The 22693-nt window shown below is 43.1% G+C and overlaps 2 protein-coding genes and 1 pseudogene across 3 annotated transcripts; 1 reads left to right on the forward strand and 2 right to left on the reverse strand.

Moving 5' to 3' along the window:
* The first annotated feature begins 7996 nt into the window (after nt 1-7996).
* LOC125544931 (receptor kinase-like protein Xa21) lies at nt 7997-12708 on the forward strand. Of its 2 annotated transcripts, XM_087546547.1 has the most exons (3): nt 8370-8645; nt 8755-11330; nt 11412-12708. In XM_087546547.1, the coding sequence occupies exons 1-3, from the start codon at nt 8512-8514 to the stop codon at nt 11777-11779; spliced, it is 3078 nt and encodes a 1025-aa protein (XP_087402673.1). In that variant the 5' UTR covers nt 8370-8511; the 3' UTR covers nt 11780-12708. The 2 variants fall into 2 exon arrangements, with proteins under 2 accessions (XP_048564677.2, XP_087402673.1); XM_048708720.2 differs by having other exon boundaries at nt 7997-11330; nt 11412-12707.
* A 157-nt stretch (nt 12709-12865) lies between these two features.
* LOC147978795 (uncharacterized) lies at nt 12866-14960 on the reverse strand (annotated as a pseudogene).
* Nucleotides 14961-21337: 6377 nt separating this feature from the next.
* On the reverse strand, nt 21338-22266 carry LOC125546943 (uncharacterized). The gene is made up of 4 exons (XM_087516672.1): nt 21933-22266; nt 21777-21818; nt 21544-21701; nt 21338-21454 (listed from the first exon to the last, which is right to left on the reverse strand). The coding sequence occupies exons 1-4, from the start codon at nt 22264-22266 to the stop codon at nt 21338-21340; spliced, it is 651 nt and encodes a 216-aa protein (XP_087372798.1).
* Nucleotides 22267-22693: the final 427 nt, after the last annotated feature.

Genomic DNA, 22693 nt, shown 5'->3' on the forward strand with positions numbered 1-22693 from the left:
TGTCTCTATGACCTATAGGCCCCACTTGTCAGCACACAGTGAAAATGACTGGCGAAAATTGGAGCTCGCTGCGACTCGAACGAGCGACCTGATGATATCGAGCGAGCTGTAATAGCCACAGAGCTAACGAGTCTGCATCCACTTTTGAAAAAATGCATTTTAAGCATGTTTTAAAATGTCAAAAAATATAAAAGAAAATTTCATGCATACATGTTCGCAAATGTGTGTGCGCAGCAAAAAGTTTTGTGAAAAAATATATTTTTAGTTTGCCTCCGCAAAAAAGACAAATTTCAGTGCTTCTAAATAATATTTCATGACACAATTATTTCTCTTTTTTGCACAGGCCATAAAAAAGTTATTTTTCTGTGAAACTTTATGCATGCACATATAACATAGAGACTACTCGTGCAACCTTTTTCAGATTTTTTAGCATTTAGAAATGTGTTTTTAAAAATGGGTCTATATGTATCCAGATTTATCCAGGCATTTCCTATTTGGCGCTGCAGGCGCCCGTTAGTAGTGTTTTCGCAGACGGGCGCCTGCAGCGCTCCCGCGATGGGCCGGCCCATCTAGGGGTTTCTTCTCTGTGTCTTAAATCTGCAAAAAGAAAGAGCGCTTGTGCTGAATCGAACCCGCGACCGCGAGACCAAGTTCTGGTAGAACAATCACTGCGCCACCGGAGTGGGATCTGTTTAAAGGGAACTTTCCCTTTATTTTAATATATCTTCTCCCGTTTCCCGTTTCCCTTTTCTTTTTTTCTTTTTCCATTTTTCGTTTTCCTTTTTTTCCTTTTCTGTTTTCTGTTTTTTTCATCGTGGTTCGTCCAATTGTTTGCGAATACCTGAAACTTTTCTTTTAAATTTATGATTTCTTTTGAAATTCGATGAACTTTTTTCAAATTTTGAACTTTTTCCCAAATCGATGAACTACTTTTAAAATTCGGTGAACTTTTTTGAAAATTGATGAACTTTCTTCAAATCTGATGAACTTTTTTCCAATTTTGATGAACTTTTTTCAAAATCGTTGACTTCTCCCAAATTGGATGAACTTTTTTTCAAATTCGATGAACTTTTTCTCAAAATCGATGAACTTTTTTTCTCAAATCGATGAACTTTTTCAAATCGGATGAACTTTTTTCAAATCGAGTGAACTTTTTTCAAAATGGATGAACTAGTTTTGAAGATTGATGAACTTTTTCTATTTTTATGAGTTTTTTGTTTTAAATTCGTTAAGCTTTTTTTAACCTATGAACGATTTTTTTAATTCCTGATTTTCAGAAAAGATACACATATTTTTTGAACATTCAATGGTCAACTGGTCAGCCCGGTCAATTGGTGAACTTTTTTCCTCAAATTAGTGAACTTGTTCTAATTCAAATAGCGCAGCCAGAGTAGCTCTTAAAGGGTGCGCGCTGCATTTAGTCACTAGTAGCCTGGTGTTTTAGTGGTAGCCAGTCTATTGGAGGATAGTTGCGGCCTGAGTTCGATTCCCCAGATGCCATTTTCTGTGGTATTTTCGTGCTACAGTATTGCAGTACGTGTTTATGGGCCGGCCCACTAAGGTTCTCCTGTGAGCGCCGGTTGGCTTCGCGGGCGCTTAAGGCGCCGACTAGGACCTCCCATTTATCCATGCACTTCCCCATAGCTAACTTATTTCACATTCACAATTTTGAAGCCGACAAGTAATGTATTCTAAGTAAACAAGCTCGCGTAGTTTGGATGGCCTGCAGTTAGTGCAGCCCATGTTGCATATGTTAGCTTTTTTATTTATTTAGCAAAATGTTTAAGTAATTTAAAAATTATATTCACATATTTGTTTTTAAAATATCCAATAAATAAAACGGTATTTCTGATTATAAAAATGGTTGTAGAATTTAGAATTATATAAACATTTTCTATATTGCAATTCATAATTATTACTTTGATTACACAAACATTTTAATAATTACATGTACATTTTTATGGTTCGTATTGTTTAAGATTTTTTAACAATATAAAAATATTCATAAATGTGCATAATTTAAAATTTAAGTGTTAAAAAATATCCACTATTGAATATATTTTAATTATGTAAAATTATGAACATATGACACGATGAAATTTATACACATGTGAATATTAATAAAAATGTTTATATTTTTTTTAATTTAAGCATAAGCCAAGCATGTATAATCTTATTTACTAAAAAAATTAAGTATTTTATAATTGTTTTTGCATATAATAAACAATTTAGAAAATTTATTTACTAAAAGCTTTAAATATAAATCACATGTAAATAACTGAATATTTTTAAAATTACATGATTTTTTAACTATTTATTTTATTTGCATGTATAGAAAATTTAAAGGATGAATATTTTAAATTTATTTTATTACTGTGATTATGATTTACAAACTTCTAAAAAAACTAACATGGGAAAAATGGGCTGCACTGGCTGCAGCCCGTTAAAACCCACCAACGTGTCTCTTTTTATCTAACAAAATAGGAGCTGTTTTCATTAACAGGCACAGAGAACGAATGGCATACTGACAGTAGTTCCAGTTTGCTAGGGCGAGGTTGCCTGTGCATGCTAAGCAAACTACGGTGCCACATCAGCGTATTTTATGTTTATTAATAGGATTAGCATTGTATTTGCACACTTGTGCTAAGTTTTGAAACCAGTGCAGTGTATTCTTCAAATTCAGGCATTAAAGTGAACATCGGTTGCAAGTTTAAATACCACATGTGATATTACCTCTTTAAAATTAAACAACATCAAGTATTAAATCGTGAGATTTCTAAGTTGGTGTATGAAACTGAACTTTCACTTTCGCGGCAACTTTCTACACTGATCGTGTACTGTACTCTTCCCACTTCCACTTAGACTGAGCTAGCACCATCCGATGGTGAACCCGTCACTGAAACCAGTGTCGTGTTTGACACGAGGGTCAAGGTAATCTATGCACGCGGAATACGGCATCAAGCCATCTTTTCATTGCTGTGTCCACAGAGGAGTTTTTGAACAGGACATTGGCCAGCCAGACTGAGCATAGACTTGTGGCAGACATAGCAGTCGTGAACCACTGACCACCGTGCAGTCCGCGGTCACTGTAAGTCTGTAACCACTTCCCGCTTCCACTTAGATTGAGCTGGCACCATCCGATAACGAACCCGTCACTGTAACCAGTGCCGTGTTTGACAGGAGGGGCAAGGTAATCTATGCACGCGGAATACGGCGCCAGGCCATCTTTTCGTTGCCGTGTCCACAGACACCAAGGAGTTTTTGAACAGGACATTGGCCAGCTAGACTGTGCATAGACTTGTCGCAGACTTAGCCATAGTGAACCACTGACCACCCTGCAGTCTGCGGCCATATGGCCATTCGTAGAGTAAATTGCACAAACCATCTACTTTTGATGCTACTTTTGACAAAATATCTACTTTACAGGTTTGTTGCAGAAAACATCACATATTGAGATAATTCATTGCAGCTAGGTCCAAACCGTCATTTGGATGTGTTGACATGATTTCTGACAAGTGGGTCCAATTTATAAGTGCACCGCGGCAAAAAAAATATTCCACATCAGCATCCAACTAGAACTGTCAATATCTCACATTTCTTGCTTCAAGTGAGCCGAATTTTCCCTAATAATTATTAGTGAGTGCATGTATGATTTATTGGCTTTTTTACATTTTTTGGAAATGTTAAATTTAAACAAAAAAAATGAACGAGTCAACTAACATTGCAAAATCTCACAAATGTTGGTCCAAATGAGCTGCCTTTTCCCAAAATAGTATTGGATACGTGTGATTTACAGGATTGTTGTGCATATTTATTTTTTGAATTTTTTGAATTTTATGTAAAAAAACGTATGAGCCAATGTAAACTGTGAATATCTCATTATAATGTGATCCAAAGCAGTTAAAACCTTCCAGATTCATTACTGCTTACATCTAGCTTAGCAAGCCACAACTTTTATGTGAAAAACATAAGATTGCTATACAAATCTAAAACGACTCATAAATAGGCACAATATTCATAAAATAAAATCAATAGCACCAATATGACAGATATTGTCGCTGTCAGGCTTTAGCATCCAAGTGGCTGCCATAAAGCCATTATTGACATCATCAAGTCGATCTCACGCACCAAAATATTACCGTCATAAGGTTTTAGCATCCAAGTAGTTGTCATGTGACCATTACAGGTATCATCAAGTCGTGCACGCCAAAAGATTACGCCATTTTAGGTTTTAACATCCAAATACTGGGCAGTTTTGCAATGTTAGTTGGCTCGTTCAATTTTTTTTCAAAATTAATATTTTCAAAAAACACAAAAATAAATAAATCATGTGTGCACTCACTAATATTCTAGAAAAAAAATCAGCTCAATTGGAGCAAATAATTTTGAGATTGACAATTCTAGTTGGCTGCTGATGTGGCTGTTTTTTTTACCGATGCACTTACAAACTAGACCCACTTGTCAGGAACCATGTAACACACCTAAATGATGAATTAGACCTAGCTGCAATGAATTATCAAAAATGTGGTGTTTTACGCAATAAATCTGTAAAATGAGTGTTCTGTGCAAAATTAGCACCAATGTAGATGGTTTGTGCAATTTCCTCCTATTTATACTGCACTTCCAGCACCACAATTTGGTCGCTTTTTTGGCCGTGGCCTAGCACCCGCGTCATATTGATATTTTGTTTTTGGCAAATATCCGAGATCTTTTGGACTGAAAATGCCAAGCATGAAACCAACGGCTCTAAAGGATGTGTTTGGTTCAAAAACGAAGTGGAATGGAATGTCATGGTTTCATTCCATGGGAATGGGTCGGTTCCGTTTTTATGTTTGGACCGCCCTGGCCCACCACTATATAAGGGCATCTCCAAAGGTACCCATAAACCTCCCGTGACCGTCTGGACCGCGGAAACCATCCAACGCCGACCTGTATCAGTCTGCGGAGTGGTCTGGACGCGATTTCTTCCACAAACTGGAGACAAATATGGAGAGGTTTGTGAGAGTTTGGACCGATCCCAAGCCCGTTTTCTGACCGCCCTGGCCCACCAAAAATCCATCACCCTCCCATGCGCGCTCTCGGCCGGCGCCAGCTGCCCGCATTCATGACGCTGTAGAGCGCACCGCTCAACATTGAAGACAGTTCAGGGCGGATGTGACCTCTCACTGTCTTCGCCATTGAAGCGGCGCACCGGCCAAGGGCGCCGCCCGCGACGTGTCTTCGGTGTCCGTGCCTATTCAATGTCGGAGACACAATGACTGGACGGAGCGGGACGGATATCTACCATGCATGTTTAGTGTCGGTGTCCGTCCGTCTGCCGTCATTAAGCAGGCTCACCGGCCGAGAAACCCACTCCGGCGTCGCACATTGACGCACCCGGACGCCTGGCCTCACCAAAATCCGCTATATAAAGGCGGCCGCACCCGGCTAACTCCACACCACAACACCAACCCCTCCACATCCTCCTCCCTTACACCGCATCTATCATGAGCGCCAGTGGGAAAACGTTGTGGGGCAGTTTGTCGCTCGAGATGAAGCACGCGGTGGCCGCCCTTGCCGCCGCCTGGCATAGCAGCCGTGCCAGGCAGATTGAGGTCGACTTGCCAGCCAGCTCGCCCGAGCTCTCTGACGACGAGGACGACACCACGATGGAGACAGGCTCCGACGACTCCGCCCTAGCTTTGGCGCCTCATGTGCACGTCGGCTTCACCATGGAGAAGGCGCAGGCGCACTTGAACGCCGCCATGCTGGAGGTGCAACCTATGACATCGCCTTTGTCGGCGTTCCAGTAGGCGCAGGAGAAACAACGGTTGTACCGCTATTCTTCCTGGAGCAACACCGGTTGGCGGAAGGCCAGATCTACGACGAGCAGGAAGGCCAGATCTACGACGAGCACGTCAGCGAGGAGGCCATGATGGCCATGGCCATGGCGAACCCAAATTTCGTCACGAAGCAACATGCCATCTACGATGGCGTCCGCGCTCAAGCCGTCGCTCGGCAGGAAGCGGCAGCCGCGAAGGCGCAGCTGCAGGCGATCGCGAAGAACATAGCCAGCTGCGCCTCCTACACGCCGCCGACGAACCATCGGCCAGCCCGATGGGACAACGACAGCCAAGGCGCCACCATTTCCCTCACGTCCACCGGCGACGGACAAGGCGCAGACTTCTCCAAGGATGAGTAGGCCACAGGAGGCGGCGGGGCATGGTATCCCATGTGGGCCGGTCCATCTCCCGTGTTCTACTCTTTCGCGCCAGAGACCGCACCCTCACTTCATCGGTCTTATCGCCGGTGCTCATGACGACGGCGAAAGGAGGACGACACAGGCTTGGACGTCGGGCGCCGCCGTAGGATAGGTTTAGGGCAATTCTTTTTTCTTTGTTCTAAATGTTCAAAATGTAATTAAATCCGCCGTTTGTATGAAATCCATCATGTTTGTACAAAATTTGCCCGTGTTTGTATGAATTTCATCCAGTTTGTTGAAAAATAGTTTGAAATGTATGTGTCTAGCGTTGGATGGCTGCCTCCCGCATCCATGTCGGCGGACTGGTTCCCCCCTGTCTACGTACGGATGCGGGACATTTTTTGCGGGTTGACATTGAAGATGCCCAAGTACTCGCAAAGAAATCATTATATAAGCACAATAAATGGCATGAAACTGACCGCTCTAAGCACGACAAATAAACAGGTACTAGAAGGGTTGGGCGTGCTTTGCTGCGTCGTTGGTGATGTTGAGATTCTTACGAAAAATACACATTTTATTTTAAACTATAAGGTGTATTATTTTTTTGAAAAGTAAAACCTCTGTAAGTGTGATCAAATTTATAAAGAAATATATCAAAATTCGTAATATCAAATTGGTGTTATTAGATTCATCATGAAATGAACTTCCATTTTTTGGCATAATATTGAGGATGTCGACATTTTTGGCTCTAAACTTGGTCAAAGTTAAAGAAATTTGACATTTCCAAAGAACTAATATCCCTTATATTTTGGAACTCATGGAATATTTAGTTTGGCGGATGGCAGAGACGATGGAGTGAGTTTTATGTTTATTTATAATGTAGTTATTTTGGTGGGCTTTTCATGGTTTGATTTTGTGTTATGCGCTAATCAACTCATACTTTTGTAGGTAAATTTCTACATTGGTGGCTACATGTACTATAACGATGCTATAGTATCATCACATGATGGTGCTTCTTTTCTCTAGGTGGTAAGAAGGTGCACGGGGTTGATATTTTTTTTAGCCAGTTGGTGTTTGTTGATTTGAAAAATCATTGGCATAATCAAAATCGTAAACCAAATTCAAATTTGAATATCTCAAACAAATAAACGAATAAAATGGCTTCAAAATTAGGGAGTATGATGAATTAAAATAATTAAATGAGAGATCCTTGAAAAATTATTGACCCGGACAAAATCAGATGACCTAGTTCCAATCAGAAGACCTCAATTAATTGTGAGGACTTAAAAATTACTACCTCTCTCTCAGTTTATAGGGCGTACGCGTGCTCCTAGGTCGTCAATTTGACCAACCTAATACAAGTCATATATTACAAAAAATATACCAATATAAACTTCAGATGTTCTATTTTCAAACCGTATAATTTTTGTATTATATAGTTTATATGAAGGTGATAAAATTGGCAACCTAGGTATACGCGTAGGACTTGTAAACTGAAACGGAGGTAGTAGGAAGCATAGTGCATAGTATAAAAGAATTGAATGAGAGCTTTGAGAAATTATTGACTTGGTCAAAATAGGGTGATCTAATTCCAATTGGATACCTCAATTGATTGTGAGGCTTTTACCTCTAGATAGCTTAGTAATATAGTAGATGTTCCTCTCATCAAGTTTTTTCTTTCTTTCCCAATTCCGCGTGCACTCGTGGTTCTCTCCCCTATCTTCGGTCTCCGCCTCATGAGATCCATCCTTGCTTCGCCATGGTTCCTGATTTGCTGTATCCAGTGATGAAAAAGATGTAAGTTTCCTGTTGCCAGGTCCAACAAGAGAAAAATTGGACAGATGTTTCAAAGATTCCAAAAAGTCATCGGTCACTTCTGATTTGGAAAATTTCCACGATCTTTCAGACTGAAAACGAATAGCATGAAACCGATGGCTCTAAGCAACTTGCCTCGTTTGGAAAATTTCCACGATCTTTCAGACTGAAAACGAATAGCATGAAACCGACGGCTCTAAGCAACTTGCCTCGAATCACTATCTAAATACCCTACAACAAGAGGAAATGAAAAAGAAAAAAATAACACTATATAAGCACAACAAGCTTCTAGCAAGTCTGCAAACCAGCCTTTGTTTGCGTCCTCTAAACATGTCGATCCTCGTAGTCATGCAGTTTTTCATGGTTGCCTCCCTTTGCCTCCCGTGTTCGGCCAACACCATGCATGCAGCCACCTTGTCCGCTGCTGAAATTTCCACAACAAGCGCCACTGACCACCAAGCGCTCATGTCATTGAGATCTATGATCAAAGAAGATCCGTTCCAAGCACTGAATTCATGGGAAAACCAGTCAATCCCTATGTGCCAATGGCGCGGAGTGGCCTGTGGCACGCGCGGCCACCGCCGTGGCCGTGTCGTAGCACTGGATCTTCATGGGCTCAACCTTCTTGGCACCATTTCCTCTTCCATAGGTAATCTAACTTACCTCAGGCATTTTGGCCTCCAAGAGAACCGCTTTTATGGTACCATACCAACAGAGGTTGGGCATCTTGTACAACTCAAGTATCTGAACGTCAGCAGGAACTCCATCGGCAGGGAGATCCCGCCGACACTGGCCACTTGTGTTCAGCTTCGAGTTATTGATTTGAGGCACAACATGCATAAAGGCTCAGTGCCTCAGGAGTTGGCATCCCTGGATAATCTTGAGGTACTGGCTCTTGGGTACAACAACCTTACAGGAAGTATTCCTGTGGAAATTGGAAACCTGAAAGCCCTGAAGTATCTTCATCTGAGAGCAAACCTGCTAGTAGGAGAAATACCAGTGGAGGTTGGAAATCTTAGAAACTTGACCGATTTATATCTTAATTTCAATGGTCTGTCAGGTTCTGTTCCTGCATCTCTTGGAGGCCTCCAGAAATTGCAGATTCTGTATCTATCGGGAAACCAGCTCTCAGGGCTGATTCCACCTTCCCTAGGAAACCTCTCATCTCTACTAGTTCTAGATGTCCAAAAAAATGGCCTAACTGGAAGCATCCCTGAATCGTTAGGAAATCTGAATCTCCTCAACGTCCTTTCTCTCACATCTAATAGTTTTACAGGCTCAATCCCTCACACTCTTGGAAAACTAAGTTCTCTCGTTGAGTTTTATCTGAATGGGAATCAACTCGAGGGTTCTATACCACCTTCTGTCTATAATCTTTCATCCCTCCAATATTTTGTCGTGGAAGTCAACAACCTCAGTGGATCTGTTTCAGATGACTTGGGTAATAAGTTTCCACAACTCAAGCAACTTAGCATAGGCCATAATCAATTTCATGGGTCCATCCCAGAGTCTTTGTGCAATGCTTCAATGCTTGAAATCGTTCAATTGGGTCACACCTCTCTTTCCGGTGTAATACCAAAATGTCTTGGAGCTATGAAGAGCTTATTGGTATTGTTTCTCCAATCTGGTCAGCTAGAGGCAAGGAATGACGCTGATTGGGACTTCATTTCTAGCCTGACAAATTGTAGTATGCTGCAGTACCTAGATCTAGGCAATAACAAACTAGAAGGGGTGCTACCAAATTCAATAGCAAATCTTTCCACAAACTTAATAATTCTCAGCTTGGCAAACAACATGCTACGGGGAAATATACCTGAAGGAATTGGAAACCTTGTCAACTTGCAATACTTGCACTTGGAAGATAATTTGCTACATGGAAAAATTCCTGAGTCGATTGGCAACCTTGCAATCCTGGGTGAACTATACTTGTCAAACAACAGTTTATCTGGACCAATTCCACCAAAACTTGGAAATCTCACAGCATTAAACAGACTCGTCCTCGCCCAAAATGTGCTTACTGGCCCCATACCATCCAGCCTTAGAAGCTGTCCATTGGAGACACTAAGCCTACAATTCAATAAGCTTGTTGGTCCTATACCAAAAGAGATTTTCCTCATATCGACACTATCTGTGGCCTTGCAACTCCAAGGCAACATGTTAACTGGGACGTTTTCTCCAGACGCTGGTAATCTAGTGAGTCTTGGATATCTGGATTTGTCTGGCAACAGGATATCTGGCTTAATTCCTGCTTCTCTAGCTCAGTTTGGAAGTTTGCAGTATCTCAGTATGGAAGGAAACCTACTTCAGGGAACAATTCCAGCATCAATGTCACAGATGAAAGGCCTTCTAGTTCTTGATGTTTCAAGAAACAACTTGTCCGGGGACATCCCAGTCTTCCTCGCGGACATGCATGGGCTCGTTACCCTGAACATGTCATTCAACAATTTTGAGGGTGAAGTTCCAAAACGTGGATTATTTCTGAATGCAAGTGCAGCTCTCATTGAAGGGAACTATGGCTTATGTGGAGGTATACCACAATTCAACTTGCATCCCTGCTCAAATCATACACCCAAGAAGTGGTCTCACAAGCTTGTCATGTTGATCTCAGTAGGCAGCGCAGTTTTTTGCATCATCTTAGTACTATTTGCACTATTTGCACGACGGAAATTGAGAACCAAATTTACAAAGACAAGACAGGTTCCATCACTCCATAGTGGACAGCATATGAGGGTTACCTATGCTGAATTAGTGAGAGCAACAAGTGGTTTTGCTTCTGAGAGCCTCGTAGGCAGAGGAAGCTTCGGCTCTGTGTACAAAGGAACAATGATGAATGGAGATCAGGAAGTGATTGTCGCTGTGAAGGTGCTCAACCTCCAGCAGCGAGGGGCATCTCAAAGCTTTGTTGCTGAATGTGAGACTTTAAGATGCATCAGACATCGAAACCTTGTGAAGATATTGACTGTCTGCTCAAGTATTGATTTCAGGGGTCTAGACTTCAAAGCTCTCATATTTGAGTTCATGCCAAATGGAAATCTTGATCAATGGCTACACAGCCGTCTCCTGGAAGATGGGAGCCATGGGGTGCTCAGTCTCACCCAAAGGATAGACATTGCCATTGATGTAGCTTCAGCACTCGAATACCTTCACCACAATAAGCCAGTGCCAATAGTTCATTGTGATCTTAAGCCAAGCAATATTCTCCTCGATAATGACAAGGTTGCCCATGTGGGTGACTTTGGACTTGCAAGGTTCTTGCACCAGGATGATACTAGCCTCCCAGAGATATCAAGTGGCTGGGCTACAAGAATGGGAACAATTGGATATGCTGCCCCAGGTTTGCCATTAACCACTGATGTTCATCTTTTATGTACCAATTTCTCATTCGAAACTAATTTCACATACATTTCTTTTCCAGAGTACGGTCAAGGAAATGAAGCCTCGGTCTATGGTGATACCTATAGCTACGGAATACTGTTGTTAGAGTTGCTCACTGGTAAAAGGCCAACTGATGGTGAGTTTCTGCAAGATCTAAACTTACATAGCTACGTCGAGATAGCACTTAGAGACCAAGCCACCAACCTGGTCGATCTGTGCTTATTATCTTCACTGGAGGAAGGGACAAAAATGCGAGCTGCATGCATCAATTCAGTTCTGCACATTGGGATATTATGTTCGAAGGAACTGCCAACTGATCGCATGCAGATTGGGGATGCTACGAGAGAGCTACTGGCGATCAGAGATAAGTATCGCATGCACCTATTGAGTAAAGGTGGGTCCATCTAAATGCTTGATGGCGCTCGCTTCATTGTGATCAGTATTCATCATAGTACATCAAAACAGAAGGTGGTGCAAGCTTTGTTGCTGCAATTCACTAGCCAACTAATATGCATGCCTTCTGAATGGAATTTCAACATGATATGGTAATGGTTTGTGAAGGATGGGAGCCGCACAATGCAATGTATCTAAGTCATCGGGCCACCAAAATTTCTAGTTAGAACTTATAGTGTAATTGGGATCTTCTTTATGTTAATATATTTATTATCGAGAAAAACACATCATGTTTTCTCCGTTCCTATCTTGAGGCAAATTTTTGGTAGTTACTGGAGAAGTAAGAATATTGTGTTATCATTGAAGGGAGACTTGAAATTTGTTTTGAAATTTTGATGTTGTAGCTGGATTTTAAGTATCAGAAATTCTAGTTTCAGAACACCCAATGTGTTGTATCACTAGGCAGACGCTCCGACCTCGCCGCATCACACACACTTCTATTATATATTGACAAAAGAAAGTATATACCGACAACGCTTGTAATGATCATCAACTAATTGGAGATTTATACCTTAAAAAAAGCTTGGAGATTTATGCATGAGTTTACAACGCACATTGTGCACTACGTGCTCGAGTGGATGAGGAGACTGGTGCAGAATATGCGTGTTGTATTCTGGGATTTGGTTGACTCTTGACTAATTTTTTTTCTGTTATCTAAAGTGGTTGTAGGGTGAACTAAGCATAACTTAGAATCTGTTGTAGGATCATTCAAAACAGTATGCTAGTACCTTAGGAAAGAGATAATAATTTGACATAAAGATTTAGGGACAAACGAATGAAACAATTCAGAGTAGTATATTAACAAAGCTAGTTGAGGCACTTTATATTTATTGGTAAGCCTCCTTAATTGTCAATATATCATGTACTGAACCACCCAAGAGCAACAAAAGGATTTCGATCTAGAGTTAAGAATAAACATTTGGTTTGGCCGGCATATGGTAAGCATAAAAGGCTAAGCATTTAAGCATGTTTTAGCAACACTACAAGTTCTACACATCGTATTAGTACACTTTAAACAAGACAGTACTCAGTTAAGCGTGTTCCTTGAAAACAACTGTAGCAATCTTGTCCTACTGAACAGATAGGTTTACACCCAAAACATCTACTTAAAAGTAGAAACATTCTAAAAATAGCCATTACTTAATAGGATCTTGCAGCTAAGTGCATGGTTACACAAGAACATGGAGGAAATATGATCACGTGTGCCGATTACAAAGGTCTAACTGGCCAACTACAGAACATGAATAGATACCCAAAAAAACAGAAAGCAGATAAAATAATATATTCTATATTAGAAATTTTCACTAACCTCAAGTGAGTGATGATTGAATCCAAACTGGCGGTGACCAGTTCAATCTTGAATTTGAACTAGGGGGCGATAACTCGATGAAACTACCATCTTCCATATTAAAAATAACAACCTGCCTAAGACTAAATCTGTGACAGTAGATATAATCAAGCAAGTCATCCGTGTGGTAGATGCTATTGGGAACCAATGCAGGAAAGTCTTTCACTGGGAGAAGGAACGAGTTGTTGAAACCAATGAACTTTGCATGATCTTGGAGGTTATTTGTTTCGATTATCTTTTGTCCAACAAAATCAATCTTGTACACAAAAATTTTGTCGGCAACCCCTTCTGTTCTCCCATTCTCCTTATTATATTTATCATGCCTCCATATCTGGAAAAAATCTCCCCATGGTGCTTGAACAATATATCTACTATGTGCTTGGTAAGATATGATTGACTTTAAAATGACTTTTACTGCAGCAGAAGTTCCATTAAGATATGATCTTGGATGTTATTTGTTTCAACGAGCTTTTGTTTAACAAAATCAATCTTGTACGCGAAAAACTTGTCTGCAACCCGCTCCTTTCTTCCATTCTCCTCATTGTATTTATCATGCCTCCATATCTGGAAAAAATCTCACCATGGTGCTTGAACAATATATCTACTATGCGCTTGATAAGATATGATCGGATTTAAAATAACTTTCACTTCAACAGAAGGTCCATTAAGATTAATAGAATCAATCTCACCCCTACCACGAACACCATAAAATAAACCATCATTGTTGTTATAAAGTATATCTTGATAAGCCCTACAATTTGGATTTGCATCAATCCAAGTCCATTTGGTGTCCCCAATCCTAGTATAAGAGAGTTGATCCTTTGGCAATTGTACTCGGAGAACTGTGCAGTTTCCATGCAGGGGATCACAAGAAAGAACAACCCTCACATAGAAGTAGAAGCGGGCTTCTTCAAGTGTAAGATGGTACGGCTCCATTTCAGTGTCAAAATCACGAGAGAACAAATCCAAGTACAGAACATCATATCCATCTAGCACGCCTTCTTCAGTGTAGCGCAGTCTAACATTGTTCATGGTTTCAGGTGGGGGCATAGCTATCTCAGCTCCGGTTGCAGGGTTGAGTAGTATGAGATTCGAACCCTCATCCGCAGTGATGAGTCAGCCATAGGAGGAGCCCATGACGTGGCGTGTGCGGAAGGCAGGCTCCGGTAGAGTGACGTGGTAAAGCTTGTTGGTAGACATGTTATGCAGAGTGACCGTGTCAGCATCACGGTCGCCAGATGAGTAAACGAGGCAGGGACTCTGTTTCGACGAGCACAGCCGGAGACGACGGGCCTCCAGATAAATGAGGCGCCAGGATCGACAGACGGCACCTGAGCTGAAGAGATCTGGGATCTCGAGAGTGCCAAAGATCCGGAGGAGCATGTCGGCCTGAAGCTGGGGCCAATCACAATCGGTGCTCCAATCTGGTGAATCATCGGGAACAGAAGCTTTTTCCATCGATTTTTGCAGAACCCACAATTGTGTGTTTATGATATAGGGACAAGGGTAGCTCCGAAGCCAACTGGAAGGTGGAATCAGTCTGCAAAAGGACTTTCAGAAATACTGTGCACTAGGACCTTCAGAAGGATGCTGATTACCCAGAGAAATATTGCACACCTGCACTCATAACCTAGGAATCATCCCAGAAAGCTAATCAGAAGAAACAACTGGACGGAGAGGAATGAATCGGGCGCTCGCGTCTAGCTTCGAGCAGAACCCTAGGGCCCCGGGAATTCGAACGCAGAAGGGTCGAGGCCGAACTGGGTAGCAGGAGGGGGGGGACACGAATTTCACCTGCTCACCTTCGCCGTCTGCCGCTTACCGCCGTCGCCGCCGGAGGAGGAGCAGGAGGGTTCTGGGCTCTGAGATGTGTAGCTGGTAGGAGAGGGCCCATACCTGGCCAAACGGGCCGGCCCGGCACGGCACGCCCGGCCTGTGCTAATCGTGCCTGGCCCGGCACGGCCCGCCATAGCACGTTTAATAGCCGGGCCGGGCCGGGCCGGCCCACGGGCGCTGCTCCTTGGCCCAGACACGGCCTGATTAGTAAACGGGCCGGCCCGATGGCCCGTTTAGCACGCTGGGCTGCACATATTTAGCCTGTTGGGCTGTTTTTAGGCCTATTGGGCTATATTTTAGGTATAAATATATTTAAAAAATCTGAAAATTATATAAAAAATTAAACGGGCCGTGTCGTGCCGGCCCGCGTGCCCAGGCTCCAGGCCCAGGCACGGCCCAAGGCGTGCCGCGTGCCGGGCACGGCCCGTTTAGCCCGTGCCGTGCCTGGCCCATAGCGGGCCGTGCCGGCGTGCTCGCGGGCTGGCCTGTTTGTCCCGGCCCGTTTGGCCAGCTATAAGAGGGCCGGTGCGCTTCGCTTCCCTTCGCAAGAGCTTTTTTTTTTCTGAGCTAACCCTTCCCAAGAGCTATGCCTCGCCCGTGGTGAGACGTAGCTCAGTCCCGCCTTTGACGAGCGCGCCGCTGGGCTGGCCCATTACTAGCGCTGAGACGGGCGAGATTTCTTCCTTTGGTTTTTCTTATCGGTTTTTTTCACTATTGCATAGGTTTTCTTTGGTTTTTCCCTTTCTTAATCAACAAATTATTTTTATAAATTATGTCAACATTTTAAAAGAAGTTTACGAACATACCTTTGAAACTCGTAACATATTCTTAAATCCAATGTACATTTGAATGGTAAGTAATATTTTTTTAATTAAAAGGAAAATTTTAACATAGCATAGAACTTTTCAAAAGTGTCCAGTGCATTTGTTTGAAATGCGTGAACATTTTTTAATGTCACAAAATTTGCTTGAATGCTACCAACACTTTTCTAAATTATGCTAACATTTTTTTAACTTTCTGCCGACATTTTCAAGTTCACGGTTAACATTTTTTAAAAATATATGTACTTAGGAATTTCATTTGTATGCATGTTATTTCTCATTTGCTATTAACTTAGTCATGCATATATATGTATGATCTTAAATATATAAAATTAATAGGTTATTTAATTTATATGAACAAGACGCACATCGTTGTTGTTGTGGCCTTTTAGTGTACCGCACAAAACACTTTTTGTCAGGGTGTCTTGTGTAGTGCAAGTAAAATGACACATTAGCGGCGTTGCTATACTTTAGGTGCACTACACAAAGAAGAAGACCGCTAATCTGACAAGTCGAGGGGCATTTTCAGTAAGTTGAAGGACTCATTTAAGTGTCAGATTAGCTTCAGTGGCATGGCTGATTCGTCGATGACAAGACTCATGTAGTCAAGATCAATATATTCGCACTAAAGTTGAATTTGTAGCTCTAAACATTTTGGATATATGCATGAAATGTAATGCAATTCTGTTGTATGTGTCTTTGTGTAACTTTCATCCTTAGTGCATCTTGGGGCTTCACTGCTAGCATATTGCTAGTAGCGGAGCCCTAATTTTGCTTATACTATATTTTTGTTATCACTGTTCGGTCAAGCGGTGTATGACCGTTATCACGGATGGTTTAGCTAGCCCGTATGTGATGGCAATGTCATTATTGACCCCGAGGCACATATCGGCCACTCGCACGCCAGTGATGATACAATTTGGCCGGTCAGTGTTGTACCGATCTGTGGTAGTGGCAGCCATCAATGAACCCATCCGCTCATCACCTACCTCCCACTCCTCTCCATGTAGCCTTGGATGAACCACATCCCCTTGTTACCTACCCCTGCTCCTCTTAGGCAAAGAAGCTGCAAACCGGCCGAGTGAAAAGTTGTGACCCAGTCGCAGGTGCTAGAACCGGGCCATTGGGAAGCTACAACCGGTTGAGTTAGAAGCTTTGACACCTAGTAGGTGTTGCTAGAACTAGTTGACGGAGAAGCTGGAACTGGCTGGGCGAGAAGCTATGACCCTAGTTGACAGTGTTGGGACCAGCTAGCCAAAGATTCTGCTGAGGGCACAGCTCAACAAGCCCAAAGAAAAAAGAAAAAAAGGCTGGGGAAGGCCAGAGACAAGCCGGGCTCCTAATCCGACTCGGGGGGAGGAGGAGGCGGCGGCGGCGACAGACGGATGACCATCAAGCGGAGGTCCGCGATGAAGGCGGAGATGGCGTCCCGATCCTAAGGGCGGCTAAGCGGCCGCCAAAAGCTGCAAGTAACCAAACAATTTGAAGAGGCTGTCAATAGCACGTCGGAGCAGAATGCACTGAATCACAAATCTGTTGCGGATCGTCTAGAGGGTCCAAGCGAGTGCCCCAATCTCCAACCACCTAATGCGGCGAGAATGCGGGGGGGAGTTCTGAAGTTCGGCAAACAAGTCAGGAAAATTGGTGTGGCACCAATTACCTCCAACCACCTCTCTAAAGCAGCTCCAAATAAATAAGTTAGCAATAGTAGGTGTTGGTGATGAACTTTGTAAAGTTTGGCTTGGGGTTCCCCTCAGACTTTATTGTCGATGTAATCTCGGATGACATTCCGAGCTACACTAGTTAAATAAAACGGCAATGTTAACCCTCAAATAAAAAAAAATAACTAGCTAGCTAAGCAAGTCGTATCTGAATGACTTCCTCGGTAGTTCCTCTCTTTTTCTTTTTGCTAATCTCGGTACTCGGTAGCTTCCCTCTAATTAGGAATATTCAACGGGTTCAACTGTTATTAAGAAGAATCGTGAATTCATGATTCCCTCTTCCTCTCATTTAGATATATTATAACCGAGCACTCTTTCAACCCTCTCAGGCCAACAATGATTTCTGCCGTTGGATCTAGATTTGCGATCGTCGCTAAAGTTTTTGCGAGGCATGGGCTGCTGCTCCCGTAACAAAATTGGGCTTTTCTGGTGAATTTGACCAACATGAGTCTTTGAACGCTTTGCCGGGTGTCTGAGTGAAGCAAGCGGCGCCGCTTCAGCCCCCACTTCTCCCTTCTCTCACGATCTCTGCGACGGCGTCCGCTCGCCGCCGTGATGGTATCCCCGTGCCCGAGGATTCACCCATAGACATCTCTCTCCCGTTCGCCTCCTACGAATACTAATCTGGTCCATCGTCTTACTGGATTTGAGACTGCAGTATCAACGTACGCCTTCCCCTTTCCCTCTCTCTGCTTGGTTCTCTTCCCGGTTATTGCAGATCCGTGTCTCCGCTACAGGTGTTCTTCACGGATGTTGATCAAGTCCACACTGCCATCCCCGCCTCTAGGTTGCTTCCCTTTCTCCACGCCACCGCGGCCGCTCCAGGTCGCTCCGCTGCCGTTTTCGTAACGCTCCTCCCCATACTGCATCCCATCGCCGGTCCTCATCCCCATCCCCGGCGGCGCCCTAGATGGAGGTCGGCAGCAGGTATACCTATGGCGGCCGTGCCCAGCAGTATCCACGGCGGCACAGGTATCCTCCCCGTCCTCCTTCTCCTATCCTTTCTCCTCCGCGTACGACCCTCGTCCGCCGCGTCCCACGCACCTCCACTACTGCGGGATCCATGGTGGCGCCCAGCGGGATTCATGTAGGCGCGGCCACCATAGCCCAGCCCCCTCCACCGTGCCCCCCCTCCTCCCGTCCTAGCCCTTCTTCCCTTTCCTATTTGCTATAGAACAAAAGGGATGTTCATGTGTGACTGATCCACGCCATCTGTTATAGAACAAAAGGGATGTTGTGGTCACAATCTTGAATGTAATGCCCAATCCTTCTAATCACAAATAAGCTTTGTTAAATTTTTGATATATTTCTTTGTATTGTGAGTTTATTCGTTCTAGAGTTGGATATTGATGAACCTCATGCCAGCACACCAGGCAAATGATTATGTTTCTTGATGATGCTTCTATATTACTAGCAACTGAGGACATTTGTAATATCGCGATCTTCTCTTTGCAGAATGCGGAGAGATACAAACCTGTAGAGGATGGAGGAAGTGACTCGGTGGTCAACTAATAGCTAGCACACAAGCATGCTTGATATTCCCTGATCTATTTGTACGTGTTTGATGTGTAGGCATGAGGCACATGCAAAACAGGTGAGCAATGAGCCCGAGCAGCTTGCCAAAAGTGAGGGCACACATAATCTGTGCCACAATGTCTGGCATCTCTATAATCCAATTCGCCAAACAAACATCAAATCAATCTGCAGATTTATGATTTATTCTCTCCCTCTCGATGTAAGCAGAGTTTTCCAATGCATTTCTTTTCTTGTATGTAAACCAGACTCACATGGCTTGGATATGCAATTGCTTGATATTGTTTTCATCCCATGGAAGCTCTTGTGGCCTAATGGGCAAGTACCACCAAATGTGATTACTTATGTGCTGCCTATGACCATGTAATTTAACTTACGCATCTAAACTTAACTTATTTTTTTTATTCTTATAGTATATTTGATTCTATGTCTGATGGGCATTTTCCTTTTTGATTGCTTGCACAGCTAATTGAAACCCCAATGGAAAATTTCAAGGATTATATCAAGGTATATGTTCGACTCTTTATGTTCATTTTGAATTTCTCATATTTTACGATGAAGGTTTTTATACATAATTCTCTGATTACGCTCTGCAAACATGCATTGGTTGTCAATATGTTAGCTGTCCACACTAACAACTTACTTTAGTAATGCACTTCTATGTAATAACATCAATGCTGCTGGCCAGGTCCTTTCATCTGGACCCATCAGTTTTCCATATCTCAAGAAATCTAAACATTAAGTTTTCAAACTTGAGTAACTGAATTTCGTTTGTCCAAATGAGAATTGTGTAAGTCGTACAGACTTCCTGTGATTTCTTTACCCAACTCATCTTACAGATTTCTTTACACTGATGCTAGCATCACACAGGAGGTTGTTCATGTGATCAAAAAGTGCTACAAGAATCTAAAGCCCAATTGAAATCATTTTTTTTACCCAAAATGCAACTAAGCTGCAGCTTCTTTTCGGCAGCTCTACACATGTTGATACTCTCCTACCAAAGCTGGTGTACTAAGAATTAGTGAGTATTGCTAAACATGCAGTGTGTTATATCTAAGTTAGTTGCATGCCATGTTGAGTACTTGCTTTCGTGGTTCTTAATTTCAGGATTTGTTGCCTGGTTCTATAATTTTTTGGATGATACTATTGAGATGCAGCCGTGTCACTTTGCCCCTAATATTTCTACACATCTTTATTTTCTCTACCCGTGTGCTTTTATTCTGTGTGACTCAAATGTCTAAACATTGTTGTCTTAGTTCTGGCCAAGGAAATTCAGATTATTGTCATCTAAGGCTGTGTTCGGCAACCCTCCACTCCTCTGTCACGGAGCGGAGCGGGCGGAGCATCGTCTTAGCTGCTCCATAAATTACAACTGGATGCCGCTCTGCTCCGGAACAGAGTTGCGGAGACGGAGGAAGTCCGAACAGGCTCTAAGTGATCTCTATGTTAGCTTCAAGGTTAGCCTTAATAGTCAATGGGAGGTTTATCCCAAATAATAAAATGTAGATATGGAAAATGGAAATATAGTAGATCTTGTTTGTTTAGGTAAGCAATGTTATGATTTGAATACCTAAAGTATTCAAGTCCAAGGTTGTTTTATGTGTAGGCTTACTCAAGTGTAATCATCATCTATGTTTATGAACATGATTTTCAAATTTCAGTAAGTTTGGAAAGGCTACAATGGTTGCTCAGAGTAAGTTTTGCATTGGTGTTATACTGTTAGTACATTGGCATGTAGAATATTTTGTCTTGTGATGTGTATTAAATCACATTTCCTTCCTCTTCTGCTATATTGCAGGGTTCAAGGCTTCCTGACAAGTAACCATAACCATTGTTGAGGTAACTCCTGAACTGCTTGTTGCTCTTGAGTAAAGTGATGCTGAAGGATCAAGGGTGTTTCTCAATCAAGAGCTATTAGTTACCTTGACCATGTTGCATCTCTTCTGATTTCTTCAGTTAAAAGGTCATCGATTGCTGAATTGTGCCTTCAATGCTACAATGGATTATGATTTGTATATCGGTAATGCATATAAATGAATTCTGTCAGTAAATGTGGACAAATGAATTCCACCACTACATGAGCTTTCTTAACTAGATGTTGTTACTATAATAATAATTTTATTATCAAAATGGACGGGCGCGGCAACGCGCACCATCAGTGATCTAGTAAGTTCTAATAATATCAGGAAACTCGTATCTGAAAGTTCTAAAGAAGTTTTCTGGAACGAGCAAGTTCTGAACAACTAGCAGCAAGTCATATATGAATGACTTCCTCGGGAGCTTCCCTTTTGCAGCGAGCATTCTTCTTGGGCAGGAAGACGTCAGTGAGCACGGTCTTGGACGTGAGGGAAGCAGCGAGTATCCCCAGCGCCTGCATTCCAACACCCAGCAAAAGCAAAATTCAGTCAAGCACACAGTGCTTCCAAAGTCCAACCCCAAAAGGAAAATCAGACCACGCACCTCTTCCTTGCCGATCTTCACCGTCCTCTCCTGCAGCGTGCTCAGGTCCTTGACGCCGCACCGCCCGAGCAGGGTGATGCCCGACACCACGTTGGACGCCGGAGCCACGGAGAGGTCGTCCCCGACAGTGTATGTCGGCTGCAGCGGCGTCGTCGTGGCTGCGGACCCCTTGGCTTCCACAAGTATGTGCCCCCCACACTTGTCCATCGGCCGCGAGCAGCCGGGGCAGACGCTGCCGCTGGCCGCCGAGAAGAATTTTGAGCAGACGTCAGTGCCACTGTCCGCCAAGAATGTGCTTGGGGGTATGGCCCAGATAGTGGGGTCCATTGTTCTACCTTGGAACGCCAAGTAGCCCGGGGGAGCTTGTTTTTTACCTTCACAAGTTTATAAACAGGTGACGCCGTTGGTGTTGTTGTTGTTGGCGTTGCCGAGCTGCACGCCCAGCAGCTGCTGCAGGCGGGAGAGCGCGGCGGGGGCGACCGCCGGGCTGAGGGGCAGCTCGCTGCTCTTGTAGTTTGCGTCGAGCTTCTCCATGCTGCCGAGCACGTTGCCGATGCTGCCCGACATGCGCTCCTTGGTCAGCAGGGTGGTGACGGTGCCTAGCGGCAGGGACAGGAGGCCTGTGAGGAACTTGACGAACTCGCTGCCGGCCTCGGCGAAGCACACCTTCTGAGACTTGCCTTCGATCAGGAGCTTCATCGATAGCTCGTTGCTGGTGGCCATGCTATTGATTGAGATTCCCAGGGTTTCCTGTGACCTGTGTGGTTCCTGCTACCTGCCACGAGTAAGATGAAGCCAAGTAGATTTTCAGACTTTATAGCTATTGCTGTTCATTTTCTTACAAAATGGCAACACCTGGGAAAAAATTGTGCATATCAATCAATAGATTTTTGTAGACTGTACCCACTACGAAACAGATCTCCATATGGCCAACTAAGGGTTAACCAAAAGCTAACAAAATAACTTTTTTATGAAACGTGCAAACCAACCTCATGTTTGCGATAAATATGCTCCGTCCCTTCATTTTGATTATTCAATTTTATTCGGTACACAACAAGGAACACCACGTGCATAATATATGGAAATAGTACATGCAATTTCTCTATAGTTGAAGTTAATCATTTTTCCCGCATATTCAGCTCAACCAATG

The sequence above is a fragment of the Triticum urartu genome, chromosome 3A (assembly GCF_056163025.1).
Source record: "Triticum urartu cultivar PI428250 chromosome 3A, HENAU_Tu73, whole genome shotgun sequence".
NCBI lineage: Eukaryota > Viridiplantae > Streptophyta > Magnoliopsida > Poales > Poaceae > Triticum > Triticum urartu.